Source organism: Lutra lutra, chromosome 8, assembly GCF_902655055.1.
Source record: "Lutra lutra chromosome 8, mLutLut1.2, whole genome shotgun sequence".
NCBI lineage: Eukaryota > Metazoa > Chordata > Mammalia > Carnivora > Mustelidae > Lutra > Lutra lutra.
The window spans coordinates 139415951-139431146 of record NC_062285.1 but is presented as its reverse complement, the minus strand read 5'-3'; the positions used below and the strand labels follow the sequence as shown (position 1 = coordinate 139431146).

The following is a 15196-nucleotide window of genomic DNA, read 5'->3' as shown; positions in this document are numbered from 1 at the left end:
AACCTACCTATTGTCACCGATTTTCATGCTGGTGTTGGGTGACTAGAGGGCAAAATTGTAAGTCAGTATTTACCCAAGTCTGCCTGAAACAGTGCTACCTGTGTGGCCTAAAAAGTCTTAGGCTAGGAGTTTGCTTAAAACTGGTGCAGGGCTGGGTATGACCTGTAGAGGACTGTGTTTGCAACCCAGCCCTCACAGAATTTCCACAGACACGTGCCAAGTAGTATCAGGCCACACACACGAATCACTGAAAACTTATGAAGAGACAAAGAATGAGGCCTGCAAACCAGTAGAGCCCCAGAGGGCCTGTATCCAGTACAGAAATCCAAATACATGAATCCCGCAGCCATCAGATCTAGAATCTGAAACCGTGGTAGTGTGCTCAGAGAAAGGTAAGCATGGACGCCTTGTATAAACACGAAATAAGAGGCAAAAAGAAAAAACAGATTCAAAGAAGTACAGAACAGAACTTCTGGTAGTGAAAGATATGATCATTATGGCTATAAAATCCAGTGGAGAAAGTGGATGAAATGCAGCTGAAAGGAGCATTAGTGGAGTGGAGAGTAGGTCCGAAGCTGTGATCTAGAAAGCCACACAGAAGGACAGAGAGATGGAATATGAAGGACAGGTCTACGAGACATGGAGGGGAGAGAGAAGGCCTAGGAGGTTTCTTATCAGTTTTCCAGATATTTAGGGAAAAGGATAGGGAGGAACCAATATTCGAAGGGATCTTAAGCCGGATGGATGGACAGAAACCCCCGTGTAGACATGTCACAGAGAGACTGCAAATCTTTGGCATCGACCTCAGCATCACAGAGGGCAGTAAAGGCAGTGAGGGGACACGCTGGGTTCACTTAGGACTGACACTTGGGCCAAGGCTGATGTTCCAGGTGTGAGACCATGGGATGGTCTCTCCCACACATTGGGAATGAAGTATTTGCCAGCCTAGAATTGGTAAGACTGAGATCTCTTCCTGTGGGAACGCCGGGACCCTTTCCCTCTTCTCGCCATAGTAGAGGCTCAAGCACTGATGTCAGGCTGTGGGGACAAGGAGAAACATGTGGCACCTTTGACTGCCATGTTCAAGGTCGCCTTTCAGCCAGAGTCTCTCTTTCTTCATCCTGCAAAGTGTGCCTCTTACTTGTATCTGTGCGTGTGGTACTTTCGGTGGAAGGAAAACCCTTCGGGATGGACAGGACGCTATGTGGGCAACAAGAGGGCAGAGAGTGTGGGGTTAGATCCAAACACACCCGCTGACCTTGGGAAGCACTAAGGACTAGGAATAATGACGACTTTGGGAATTTAAAGATAGGATAGAATTAAAATACATGATAGTAGCAATATATATGCTGAGAGGAGGGACCAGGATGGAATGTTCTAGAGTCGTCACTTTGACCAGAAGGAAGATTAAAATTTTTGATTAACTTTAGACTTTGAAAAATACGCAAGTTAGGGGCACCTAGGTGGCTCAGTCGTTAAGTGGCTGCCTTTGGTTCAAGTCATGATCCTGGGGTCCTGGGATCGAGCCCCACATTGGGCTCCCTGCTCAATGGGGAGCCTGCTTCCCTCTCTCCTGCTCCTTGTGCTTGTGTTTCCTCTCTTGCTATTTCTCTCTATCAAATAAATAAAACCTTAAAAAAATAGAAAAATACACAGGTTATAATTTCTAGAGCAGCTGTCATAAGATTAAAAATGGAATGACTGATTCCCAACTTACAGAGGTAGACAAAAGGAGTCGTAAAAACGGGATTGACGGAAAGGAGGGCAAGAAGCCGCAGAATAGGCAGGACAAATAAAAATCCCAAGTATATCGGTAATTGTAATAAAGGTTCCACTTAAAAGGCACAGACTGTGTGATTAGATACGAGATAGTAAAATCCACGAAGAGAAGAAACTACACATTTATAAGTTTATAGAACTTACAAGTTTATAGACAGGTTGAAGTGGAAGGGTTCAAAGACATACCATTCCGAAGTATACTCATCTCAAGAAGCTGGTGTGGCTAAGTTACTACCAGATGATGGGCTGTGTCTCCTGAAGGAGACGCTGAGATGGAGTCAGGGGAGACAGTGGTGAAGGGAAGGGGCCCCGTGTGCGCTTGGGCAGAGCGTTTTCCTGGGGCTGCGGAGGGATGGGAGGGTGAGATTGGGCGCGAGGCCACCAGGCTCTGGACCTAAGCTGCTGTCTCTTCAGCGGATGGCAGCTACACAGGCTTTTTCTGATTTCTGTTCTTTAAATCTTATTGCTAAAAAGTGTCCTGCGTCTAGTCAATACATAATTAAAACAAAAATTACTGCATTTAAAACAGAATCATAAGTCTGGATTCCTGGTGAGTTTCCACCTCGGACGTGGGCACTTAACCCTCTGAGCCTCAGTTTCCTCCTATGTAAAATGGAGTTCATTTCTGCTTAAAATGCCCCGATGGCTTCCCGTTGCCCCTGTAGGAAGATTCCTTATCATGGTCACAGCACCAAGGAATGGTGTCCACACCATCTCTGAACTCTCCCCTGCCCTGCTGGGCGGGCTCTGGTCTCCCCCACCGATTGACAGCAGCAAGGCTGGCATGTGCTGAGCTCCGGCCCCCTCGGCTTCATGCCGCTCTGTGCTCCCTTTGCTTTGTCCAGAGAGCTTTTCCTTCCAGTGGGTCGCTCCTGGCTCCTCACCTGGTGGGTCTCTCCTGGCTCGTTCCAAAGAGGGGCTTGGAAGCAGTTTACAGATATATGGATAACCCCAAATAAAAAATAGTTAATTAAAGCAGATGGCCCCAGGGGCTCCTGGGTGGCTCTGTTGGTTGAATGTCAGACTCTTGATTTTGGCTTGGGTCATGATCTCATGGTTGTGAGATCGAGCCCCATGTAGGGCACCGTGCTCAGTGCAGAGTCGGCTTGAGAGATCTTCTCTCCCTCTGCCCCTCCCCCTGCTCGTGTTCTCTCTCTCTCTCTCTCTCTCATAAATAAATAAAACCTAAAAAAAAAAGTAGGCAGAGCCAAGGGGATGGTGCCTCCACCATCAAGTCCTTTATGGAGTGGCTTAGCTTGCTCCCTCCCCAGTGGACTGGGAACCCCTCAGAGGTCAGAGCAAAGTGCAGCAGCAGGGGGGCTGAGGGTGGGGCCATGACCCGCACCCCCAGTTCGAAACCTGTGACCTTTGTCTCCCTGTCTCCTTGTCTGCAACGATATCCCCTGACCCACACGCTTGTCGTGAGGATGAACTCAGATGGGGCTTGCCGGGGCTCGCCGTAGGAAATGCTCATCAAGTGTCAGCTGTAATTACTCCGTTCCCACGCTACCCTGGGAGAAGGAATAAATGTCGTTGTATTTCATTGTATGGATGAGGAAACAGAGGCATGGAGAAGCTAAGGGCTTGGCCCAAGCCCCTTCTGCCGGCGAACAGCGGTGCCTAAGAAATACCTTGCGTTAGAAAATACATAATTTAGAAAGCCTTATCATTTTGATCTCTGCATGTCCTACGTAAGCATTTATTTAGTTAAAACCTAATAATGCAAAGTTTCTCTCTTTCTTTTTAAGAGGAGGTGAGAATGAAATGAGTTGCAGTCGGACAGTAAAAGAACTTGAGACCCAAATAGGAGAAAAGGTAATCGAGATCTTTTCAAATTCCGCCCCTCCCCCTCTGCATCCAAAGTCATTGTTAGCAGAGGTAGATGAAGCAGAATGAGCCACATCTTGTCGTCTGTGCTCTCACGTCAAAGCCGGCCGACGGGTAGACCCTGTAGCAAGACCGTGTGAAAGCGCGTACGCGGACGACTTGCGCTGCCTTGCCTGGCGTGTCTTTGGATGAATGACACCAACAGAAGTCCTGGAAGATTAATCGCTTTTGTATTAACTTTAGATCCCTAGTGGTAGGCCTGCCCTCTCTGCTTTTGTCTAAGACTGAAGCAAAGGATCTCTTTAGAAGGAGAAAACTTATGCATTTTAGCAGTAAGTGCCGGTCGAGGGCAGCGTGGTAAGAAATAACTGGGAAAACTCAGAGCGATGTATGTTTAAGTGAGTCATTTAGCCACAGAAGCTACTACATGTGTTTGGAAGAAGAGCCCATAGTCTTGTCCCTCTTTGCTGATTATGGTTAGACATCATCGCCCACAGCCAGGGAGCAGGGAGATGCTGCGGCTTTCGGGGGGTTGGAATCAGACCCCTTTTAAAAATGCATTTGAGCCTGTCAGTTACACAGGCAGTCTGAGAATCATGATTCAATTTACTCGATTCAATATGTTGGTTTGAAATGTGACAAATTTTCTTTCCTTTTTGAACTCCTCCGAGATTTTCATACATTTCAAAATAAAAAATAGCCAGGAATCCACAAAATGTTTGTCTGAATTTCCCTGGCTGATGCCATTAACACCAGAAAATTCATCTTCATGTGATACTTTTTTAGCATTGTATATTCCTAAAAATCTGGTTTCACTCTACGTTAGTAAGGACACTGATGTAATTAATTATTTGCTGCTTCTATTGTGGTTCATGGGTTAAGCCGTAGGAAATATGTAATGTGATTGATATTATTTATGGTTCATCTTTAATTTGTCTCTTCCTAAACTGTGTTAATCATGAAATACTCCTGGGAAATTCAGCCATTTATGACAATCATCGTATCAACATAAACACCATCACTTGTCAATAATGCATCGTTTCAGTGAGTGTGGTGTGTATGGACCTCGGCTGGGATGGTAAATTACCGACAAGAAGGCTTCCATGAGGAAAGCTACAAGGGAACTCCATCACTAGTCATCCCTTCTTCTGACTCCTCTTTTATTCCAGACACCCCCCTTCTCCGTGGGGGTAGCCCTCGAACTGGTTAAGAGTTGAGTTGTCAGTGGGCTTACACAGTGCAGCTTTCAAGCAGCTTCTGGGGAAAAAGCTGAAGAGGGGTGATTGAGGAAGTGCTAGACCCCAGGGCGGCTGGGGTGGGGGGGGCGCAGGGGCATGTTCTGTGCCAGGCTTTCTAGCCAGCGTCAACTGTAGCCCCAGTTCTACCTGGGACCCCGATTCTGGCTGGGCAGGTAGTGTAGGACAAGACTGACCTTGGGACTGTTAAAAAAACAAAACTCAGCTGAGTAAATCTGAAGATCTAATTGGCTTTATTAAGCGATTCGTGAATTGAGCAGTACCCCATGAAGCAAAGTGGGGGGGGGGCGCGAGGAGATGTACAAAGGGACGGGATTTTATAAGGAGGGGGCCAGGCAAGAAGGGTTAGCAAAAGGAAAGAAAGGATTGTTTCAGGCCAGGTCACCTTCCCTTGGTGAGGGGAGCGGGGGAGGACAAGGGGTCTCATCAGGTAGATTACCTCATCTTCCTTTGCGAATGGTGTGGGGAGAGGGGGAGCAGAGAGGGCACACGTGACGAGATTACCTCATCAGAGCTGACCAGCTAATTCCAGATTGATTGGCTTCAAGTTCCAGTCCTGGAGAAGCCGAGACTTAAGTCTTGGTTTGCCATGCCGCAGGCAAGTGACTCTACGAGAGTCTGTAGCTTTTCTTTTCAATGGGACAGGGTCAGATCTGGGTTGTCATCCTGGAGCTCTGCCCTTTACCAGCCTGGCAGCCTTGACAAGTCCTTGTCACTGGGTTTCTTCATCCATTAGTGGGAATAATAACACCCACCTGGAAGTATAACCGAACTCAAGGGGTTCGCTGCTTGGAGTCCATCAAACTGAACACAACCTTTGTTGAAAGCAAAGAACTTGGTATTAACCTGTTCCAAGTAAGGAGACCGTGTGTGCCCGCTATACACGGTCTCCCTGAGGGGTTCCAACAGGAAGCTTTTAGTCCATGTATTGAGGGCAAGGGCAGGGAGCACACTAGGCACTTCTGGCTCAATTGCACATGCCTAGTGTGTCAACATGCTAGTGCCTTTACATAGGATGGTCCAAAAAAAAAAAAAAAAAAGGCAGAAAACTCTGCCCACGGGAGGGGATCCTAGTATTAATAATGAGCTAAAGGTGACCAGGACCACTTGGGGGCATCTGCGTAGGTCCTCAGCTCCCAGTCCAGCTCAAAGAGGCTCACATAAGGGGGTGTCAGGCAAGACACATCTGGCAAGGGGCTCTTGGGTGAGACACCTAGTTGAGCATCTCCTTGGATGGAACTGTTGGTTCTGTAAACAAAGCACATCCCTTCCCTGCTTCTGTCCCTTCCCTTCCTCCCTTCTGTTGATAGCTTTTAGCCCTCTTAGTAACTTCCTGTTGCATCCTAGTTAACAGAAGTTCTGTTGTGTGGCTTAACACTGCGCAGTATAAAACACCTGGAACAGCTGGGAAGTGCCAGCTCTCACTAGAACGATTATTACTGCAGCTCCCTTTGAACAACAGGTAGGGACACCAGTGAATCATCCCTTCCCACCCACTCCCAAAACAAGCAGAACAAACCAGATACCCTCACTTGTTTGCTGAGCGTAGGAGCGTATTTCCAGCTGAGACGCTCATCCTGCAAACACTGCCCACACGAGCGTTGGAGACGGGGATGCGTACCTGGGAGCTGTTAAAGGAAGGCTCTCTTTAGACATATGTTGTCATTGCCGGCTGATCTATACGGTCTGGGAATGAAAGAACGCTCATTATTTCGTTTTAAATATAAGTCCACATGGCTTGCTAGAGCCAAGAATGCATGCAAATGTCTCTGAATTTTGGGAGCCAGACTTTGCTAAATGTATGTGTCGTCTAGCCTTCCTAAACCAACAAATAATGAGCAGTTGGCACCCCAGACCTACCAAACCCCAGTGCTCGTGCTTCCTGATCGTTCTCCACTGCAGGGAGCTTGGTCCGATGGCTGGTTCCTTAGCCTTTCCCTTCCTCACATGCACTTAGACCCTCCTGAGTAGGTTCACATCCCTGCTCATTACCCAGTCGCATCCTTGGGCTCTCTGAAGCCTCGTTCTCTCTGTCTGTCATGGGCTGGGGACCAGCCTGGATGGTCTCCAGGTCCCGGCTCTCCCAACCTGTGGTGACTGCGATCCACGGCTTCATGTGAAGAGGTTGCTGTCTGATCCCGTGGGGCTCTGTGAGCCCAGGGAGCCCTGAGGACATCTTCTTCTGGCTCTAGCTGGTCCTGGTCTTCAGCTGGTGCTGCACTGGGTCCCGGTCAGGAGGCACGTGAAGTCCCATGCTTGCCTTAACTTATGCTCACTCCCTTGGCCCTTTGCTCCCCGTCTGCGCCATGACTTGGCATCTGCTGGACGGGTCCTTGAGTTCTCTGAGCTTCCGATTCTCTGCTCTCACGGTCTTCTAGGGAAGCAGAGGCATTTAGTGGGAATCAGGCCCAGCTGGCTGGACCCCAGCCCCTGCAGCTCCTCCAGGGGACTTTGGACAGGTGTCTCACTATTCTGATTGTCCTCATCTCCAAAGTGGAGACAGCAACCACTCAGGGTAGTTAAAAGAATGAATGAGAATAAGACTGGAGCCCGTTGGCGTCCAGTAGATGCTCAGTAGATGTTAGTCCCTTCCTCCATCTGTGAGTGAGTGAGGCTGGTTGTCAGGCACTCCTGAAACCCCTCCGGTGGTTGGCTTTACTTGCCACCAGGCAGCACTACCTCTGTTGTGCAGGCATTGGGTTGCTCTGCCCTGAGAGAAATAGAAAACCCCCTACCCGGCTCACTGAAACAAGATGGCCCTGCTCATCTCACCTGAGAAGCAGGAGGGAGCACAGATGCGGGGTCGGCTAACTCAGTCCCTGCTGGTCACCAGGATGTTGTTACCATTCGGGCTTGACATGCAGGTACTGTGATGTGAAGTTTTTTTTCTAGATGCTTTTTCTTCCAATATGACTCTATAAACATGGGGAGACTTTTCTCCTGACTTACAGCCAAGAAAAATGTCCCAAGCCCAAACCAGTCAGTGGCAATGACATTGGTCTCCGTGAGCAGCCTGAACCAACCCTGATTACTTCCTGGTGTGGTGCCTTGGCTCCCTCCAGGGCCACCAGAGGGTAGATATTGAAACAAAATGGAAAATGGAGGGTTTTGTTAGAAGAGAGTAGGGGCGAGTGGATTTGCAGAAGGCAACCAGCAGTATCTGCTTCAGCCTCCCACCGAAAGGATCCCCCTAGCCTTAATCCTGTGGACACTGTTATTTTTTGGATTTTGCCAGCTCTATAAGTAATAGCACTGTGCACTTACTAGGAGCCGCTCTAAGTGTTTTACTGTGTTAAAGGACTAATTTCCGGGAGAACCCCTCAAGGCAGGTGCCATCCTTATCCCACGTTGGTATGGAGGAAACTAGAACAGAGGGTGAACATTTTGACCAAGGGCACACAGCTGGCGGGCAGAGAAGCCGCAAGTCCTGCCTTGGCACCTTGGCTGCAGAGTCCTGGCCCTCAGCCCAGGCCACCCTGCCTCTCGGAGGGCCCCTTTAGGGAAAGTACCGAGGCTCCCTTCGCAGTCAGCAACTGTAACTTTGTTATGCTTGTAGGTGGACCCAGTCCATCATGGAGAAGTCACACCTTCACCGCACGCACCAGTGGCCTCTTTTGTTCAGACCACAGACTCGTCCCTGCATCCATGTAGCATCTACTTCCAATGGGCATTTGGGAGTTTCCCTTCTCTTCCTCGTTCTGACATCCTTCCCTCTTATACTCCTTCCACCGTCCTTGGGCTTTTATGCTCCCCACCTGTCCTGCAGGTCCCCAACTTCTTCCCCCAGCCGGGCAGGGTAAGCAGAAGTGCCAGAAGATCTCAGCTTGCTCCTCGAGGTGGGGGTCAGTGCTCCTTGTGAGCCACGCTCAGGAATTCCTGAGAGGCAGGAAGCCGTGCTGACCGACGGAAGAGCGCAGGGGACGTGCAGAACAGTCATGACCCTTCCCCTCCGCCCCTACATATGAAAGAACTATTCTTAACTGAAGACTAGAATTCAAGAATGTATAATTCAGTTAAAGACATAAAAAAAGCAAATAAATAGGCCCAACTAGAGCCTCAGGCTGTTTGCTCTCATACCACGTCACCACACAAACCAGGGCTGCTTTATTAAGCCTGGGCGCCATGATGTCAGAACATCTGGTCTACCCAGTCAGCCGTGACTAGTGTGTCTGTTGGACACCAAGCGATCTGACATGAGCTTTTATGGGCTTACCCTGGTGCCTTGGAGTTGTATAGAGCAGCCTTAGTCATTTGAGAAGCAATTAGTAAATAATGAGAGGTACTAAGCTGCTCGTGTGGTCTGCAATATTCTCACGCGGAAGAGACACAAGTGATGGGTTAGATTCATTTTCTTAAATAGGTGGATTTTCCTCAAAAAGAAATTAAAAAAATTATTGCTCGACAAATAAAGAAACAGTCATTAGAATCGCAACCATTTCATAAACGTACCTTAACATTATAACATCACATTAGCATGAACGGATGTACCAGAATGCAGTCTGTTTGCCTCATAAAAAGACTGTGTCAAACTCAAAATGAGGCCATTTACTAAAACATACAAGCTTTTGGTTAATTTATAATATTCTCCTAATCCCACTTTTATCAGCCCACTTTGGTGCACGGGTATTAATTGCCTATTATAACAGGTATTTGAACACATCTCCTCTCTCATCTGAAGAAAATATTAGCATATCGTAGAGCTGTTGGGACAGATTGTATCTGAGCCACTTTTTCCTCCTTGCAGAAAAGCCTATCAATCATAACTGAATATAGTGATTAATAATGTCACAGCTTTTATTCGCATGTCTGTGTGCAACTAAATGAAGAGGAGTGCTTACATTTTGATCTAGAGAATTTCACATAACAATCAGTTGCCATTCTAGAAAAAAAAATTATATCGAAAATGCTCCTACCCCAGGACCTATTTTTGGTGGTTCTATTATTAATTTACTAAAGACTTCATCAGGAAGCTAAAGCAAAGATTTGGTTATATCAGAATTTGCATCATTTCAGGCGGTTTATCTTCTTCTTCTTTTTTTAAATCTTCTTGTATGTTCAGTAGTTCGATCAATATGGTAGGGGAGGCTGGCCGGAGCATGTGGGCTTCCCCAGCTGGGTGTGCACAGAGCGCCAGCCCTCACCGTGTGTGTGGCCCTGAGCAAGCCAGTCCCTCTGGGGACTGTGTCCTCGGCCGTGAAGTGAGGAAAGAATAGTGCAGGGTTTTTCCGATCTTGAGGCTCTTGGTGACAATCAATATAAAATGATCTTGGAGCCTAGAAGTTACTCAAAAAAGCAGGAGTTGGAGTTTGCATTTGGAGGAGATAAGACAGGAGTTGTCCCGGGGAAGGGGAAATGATAGTTTGTGGTCGCCTCTGGCTTCAGGCCACAGAGCAGGCCACGCTCTGGAGGACTCCGCGCTTTATCTCCGTCTGGGCTCCAGACTCGGCACCATCTGCAGAGCAGACCGGACCTTCTGCTGGTCATCCTAGGCTTCTGCAGGCAGCCTTCTTCCCTCGGTCACCCCGGCATCGGAGTGAAGGGTGCTGCCGTGCATGGAGTCGTTTGTGTTGCAACCTAGGGTCCGTCTGGAGGCCGGTGTTTCTGTACTGGCCCTGCTCCTGCATCCAGCTCGTCTGCTGCGTCCCATGTGCCATCCCGGAGCCCGTCCATCTCCCTGCTAGCACCGTCATGCCCACCCTGCGCTTTGTCAGGAACTCCTGGATCGCTTTTCCTGCTCCTGCTCACGCCCCCTGCAATCTCTCTTCCACACAACACCCTGACTTACCTGTGCAAAACACACGTCAGATCTCATCAGACTCCCCTGGGTAGGATGCCCCGTGACTGCTGTGGCCCGTGGAGGAAGCATCAGACACACATCCTGGCTGATGGTGCTCAGTGTGGAGATGTGTTTGACTGACCTCTCTAAAATTCCATATTTTCCCTGAGACTTTGAGTGTTATGAGACTTGTTTGTGTCCTTGTTTATCACCAGGATGTGTGTTCCTGGGGAGTAGGTGCCTTCTCTGTCGTGCTCGCTGGTGTTAACTTTAGTGCCTTGAACAGATCCTGTCTCTTGATGCGACCATCAGGAAACACTTGCTGAAAGGATAAACGGTTCTGTAGGAAAAGTGGACAGTCACTGGAGTAGCCAGAAAACACTGCCTGGTTTCAGACGAGGCTGGTGCTTGAGTTGAGCCGCGGACAGGGTTTCAGGGTGAGGAGGATGGAGGAGGGGGTGAGATGTGGGGCGCTGTCAGGATCGCACTCTGGCTCAAGAAGAGGATATGGAGGTAGGGACAAGGGGAGAGGCGGCCGGGGTAGTGGGGAGATGAGCTCTGTGACCATCCTGTGGAGAGTTCTGCTTCTCAAGGCAGGACGGGACAGAACACTTTTGGAAGGGAGGATGGAGGGAAAAATGGAATTATTTAAAGGTTAGGTGTGACCCCTAAAGCATGGGGCTGGGGGGGGCGGTGGTGGAGGTTCATTGCCAATTTCCAACGAGGAAGTGGCTATTTCGGAGACGGCTGTCAGCAGTGTCATGGACACAGTGGCCGGGAGGACGACTGGACTAGGCCTTGCAAGTCACTCGACAGGAACAGCCTACCTTTGCCGAGCACCTCAGGTGTTTGGGGGAAACCATAGAGTTCCTGGGGAGGGGGAGGCTTGTACCTCCTGGCATGCAGCTCTGTCCTGTGAGTGATCTGGGGTTAGGGTGACAAGGGCCCCAGCGTTCCTCCTGCAGTACCTGGGACAGAGCTCCCATCCTATGAGTGTGGGCTGGATTCGAAAGAAAGGAGGTTCAGGAAACGCTGCTTCTAAGATTCGGCACATGTTGAAAGCCTTTGGTGTTTAGACGTAGGGCTTATTTTCCTAGCTGGGTCAGAAGTTTTCAACAGCAGCTAAAACTTCTTATTAGAAGTCTTTATATGTTGCAGGTAAGCCTTTTGAAAATGAAAATCAAATGTGAGAGAAGGTGGACATGGCCTCTGGCATATATGACAGCAAGTTTCCCTCTTCACCTTGGCTACAAGGAAACCCAAAGCCAGAGTTTTCGGAGTTTTGCTCCCTTGGAACAACTCTGACTTTCAGAATGCTTTCTTTAGCTCTTTCTTTAACTCCGTTCTCTCTGTTCCCATGGATCTCATTTCAATGTCTTTTTGTGTAAGCTTGTTCAATTTGGGGGAAAGGCAGGATTTATATGCATTCAAAAACTACATGCATCGTCCTGGGCCCATGGGGGCACGGGTGGGGCGCCAAAACAACGAGAGGGAGCGTCAGCCCCGGGCGCAGAGGCGAAGGCTTTGTTAAAGGTGAGCCATGCCCGGCCACCGCTCCTCCCACATGTCCCCAAATTGAAAGTTTGTGTTTATGGGGTTCTGAATGTAGTCTAATTTTTTCCTATCTGGTTTGGCTCATCTCTACCAGCTGGTAAATAGGAAATGTTCACGGTAGGCAGCCAATACTCTGCAGAATGTAAACAGATGGAATCGATAGAAAGTGACAAGCTCGACTGTGCTATGGAGAATACAGAGCCAAAAGTAAGAACATAACAGTCAAGCTACTTACTTCGTTCCAGTTCATTTAGTCCTGAATAGCTCTTCATATCTGCACAGCTGTGTTGTTCTTTTTTTTTCCCTCTTTCTTTCTTCTGGGTTGATAATGACAATTTCAAAGAAAAACTTTAATTAAAGATTTTATACGAAATAGCCAAAAGTAGAATAATAAGGAAAATGAGCATTGATGTGTTTATTGTAAGAAAAATCCTTTTTCATGGTTTCATTTAAAAAATTTACTCCTTAAATTTAAAATGAATGTAGTCGTGATGACAGAAAGGTGCCAGACTGGCAGCCGTGGATGCTGAACCCTTCCATTTTGCTGCAGAGCCAAGACATAGAAGCTGCTAGAAGCCCCCTCCCCTTGGGGTTCAGTCCCCAGGCAGGCGGGTAGGAGGCCGTTCTCACCCCCTTCTGCTAGACACAGGGCAAGAAAGCCTGGTTCCGGGGGAGGAACAGAGCAGAAAAGAGCTTACCAGGGAAGGAACCACTGTGGACAATCGAAGTGAGTTTACTGGGTGGGCTGCGCTCTGGCGTGAAGAAGTGTGGCCTTCCTCCCCGGTAAGGGCCACATCAGAGCCGGGCCTAAAGAAGGATTATTTGCAGCCTGAGAATTCTGGCCTTCTGGGAGGAAACATTAGGCTTTTTCTCACCTCTTTTAACATCTGGGTGGTCATATTTATTTGGGTTCACAGCTTTCTTTCCTGGAGCTCAAAGTGCTATAAAAAGAATTTTAAACAAAGAACTATAGCGAACTAATAACAGCCACTGTTAGCGGTTTACTGAACCATCTGATCTCAGTGGGACACAAATATGAAGCAGTTTGATTGTTCTCTTCTCACTGTTCTCAAGCAGGCGTTAGCAAATCTGCCTTTTCATTCCTTAAGGGTATCTTAGGCAGATCTCATGGCTTTCTGGTCACATTTAGTTATAAAAGTCTAGCACAGGCCAGTCCAGTTTCAACCTTGAGCTCAGCTCCAGGCCCACTGGCCATCTCTTCCCCTTCTCCCTAACCGAGAGGCCTGCCCCCTGCTTACTCGCTGGTCCTTCTCTCCCTCTTCCCAGCAATTGTAGTTGGGGTCTTTGATGAGGGCTGAGGAAAGGGAGTATGCCTTTCTCTTCCTTCACTGGGGTCCTGGTGTCCTCTGTGGGCAGCACATGGGGAGTTATTAGGATTGTGCTGGTGGGGGGGGCTTTGGACTGTACGGTTCCCTGATGAGGAGGGTCACCTCTGGCATAACTCCTCTAGACCTTCTCAACTCTACCCTGGGTTGTTCACTGCATATCCTCAGGCTGTATGGGTCCCCTCACTTGAGGAGCAGCCTCTGGGAGGGGGACAATTCAGGCCTTCTGCCTTGGTCTCCAGTCAATCCATTGGAAATTTACATGTCATCTGTGACAACAGTAGGTATGCACTTGGCACTCATTGGCCCCGCCCACTCTGCTCTGCTGTCTCTGACCTGTTCTCAGTTCTTTTCCCCAGGAAGGTGTACAGCAGATCACTGAGTCCATTAGGAGATGAGATGCCCACATGCCCCTTCTTGCAGGTTCCTGGCCTGTCTATACAAGGATTTCCTTGGCCTACTGAAGCTTCTTCTCCAGGAATACTGCAGTCACCCTATCCACCCATCCATCCATCCATTCATCGTCCATGCATCATCCATCCATCCATCCACCCTCTCATCTGTCTATCCATCATCATCCATCCATCCATCCATCCATCCATCCATCCCCTACCCATCTATCACCCATCATCCATCTATCCATCATCCATCCATCCATCTGCCCTCTCATCTATCATCCATCATCCATCCATCCATCCATCCATCCATCCATCTGTCCATCTATCATCTGTCCATCATCCATGCATCATCTGTCCGTCCATCCGCCCTCTCATCTATCTATCCATCCATCCACCTGTCCACCCATCCCTCCATTTATTCATATATACATACATTCATCCATTCAACAAATATTCATTAATCCAGGCCCTATTCTTGGTTCTGGACTCCTGCCTACCAAAGACCTTATGTCCTCTCAAGGCTCCTATTAACGGGCTGGGCAGGGGGGCAGTGAAGGGGTTGGAGGAGTTGGCTGGGGCGGGAGGAGCAGCGGTACTCAATATTTCTTTTTTTTTTAAATTTTATTTATTTATTTATTTATTTATTTGACAGAGAGAGAGAGAGAGAGAGAGATCATAAGTAGACAGAGAGGCAGGCAGAGAGAAGGGAGAAGCAGGCCCCCTGCCGAGCAGAGAGCCCGATGTGGGGCTCGATTCCAGGACCCTGAGATCATGACCCAAGTTGAAGGCAGAGGCTTAACCCACTGAACCACCCAGGCACCCCGGTACTCAGTATTTCTTGACATGGGTATGCGGATGTTTGGTCATTTGGAACTCTGTCCTCAGCCTTTGTCCCAGTCTGCAGCCGCCCCACCCCACCTGAGGTGCCACCTGAGGTGCTTGCACACCTGAGCTCCTTTCCTCCCAACCACAGCTGACAGGGCCCCCTTATTCACTCCCATTTCACAGATGAAGATACTGAGGTTTTGTGGTCAGGTTACTGCTGCAGGGTTACCTGAAAAATAGCGCAGAGCTGGGATTTGAAGTCTCAGCTCAGAGCCGGTGTCTGGTCATGGTGACACTGTCTGGAGGTCCTTGTGGGGAAGGAGGGAGGGAGGCACGGAGGCGCTGGCGTTGTGGTGGGGGTGGGCAGCCGCTGCCGCCAGGAGCAGTTTCTGTGGTTCTCAGTGTGGCTCACCATCATGCCTGTGGGAGGTTTCT

At 48.7% G+C, this 15196-nt stretch overlaps 1 protein-coding gene across 8 annotated transcripts in view; it reads left to right on the top strand.

Moving 5' to 3' along the window:
• Nucleotides 1-15196, top strand: part of EFCAB6 (EF-hand calcium binding domain 6) — a 221050-nt gene that overhangs the window by 37862 nt on the left and 167992 nt on the right. For 7 of the 8 annotated variants that reach the window (XM_047742933.1, XM_047742934.1, XM_047742931.1 and 4 more), the window contains one exon: nucleotides 3528-3594. In XM_047742933.1, coding sequence (XP_047598889.1) covers nucleotides 3528-3594 — 67 coding nt within the window. Of the gene's footprint in view, nucleotides 1-3527; nucleotides 3595-15196 lie in introns of those variants that run through there. The other variant, XM_047742937.1, reaches the window with a different exon arrangement.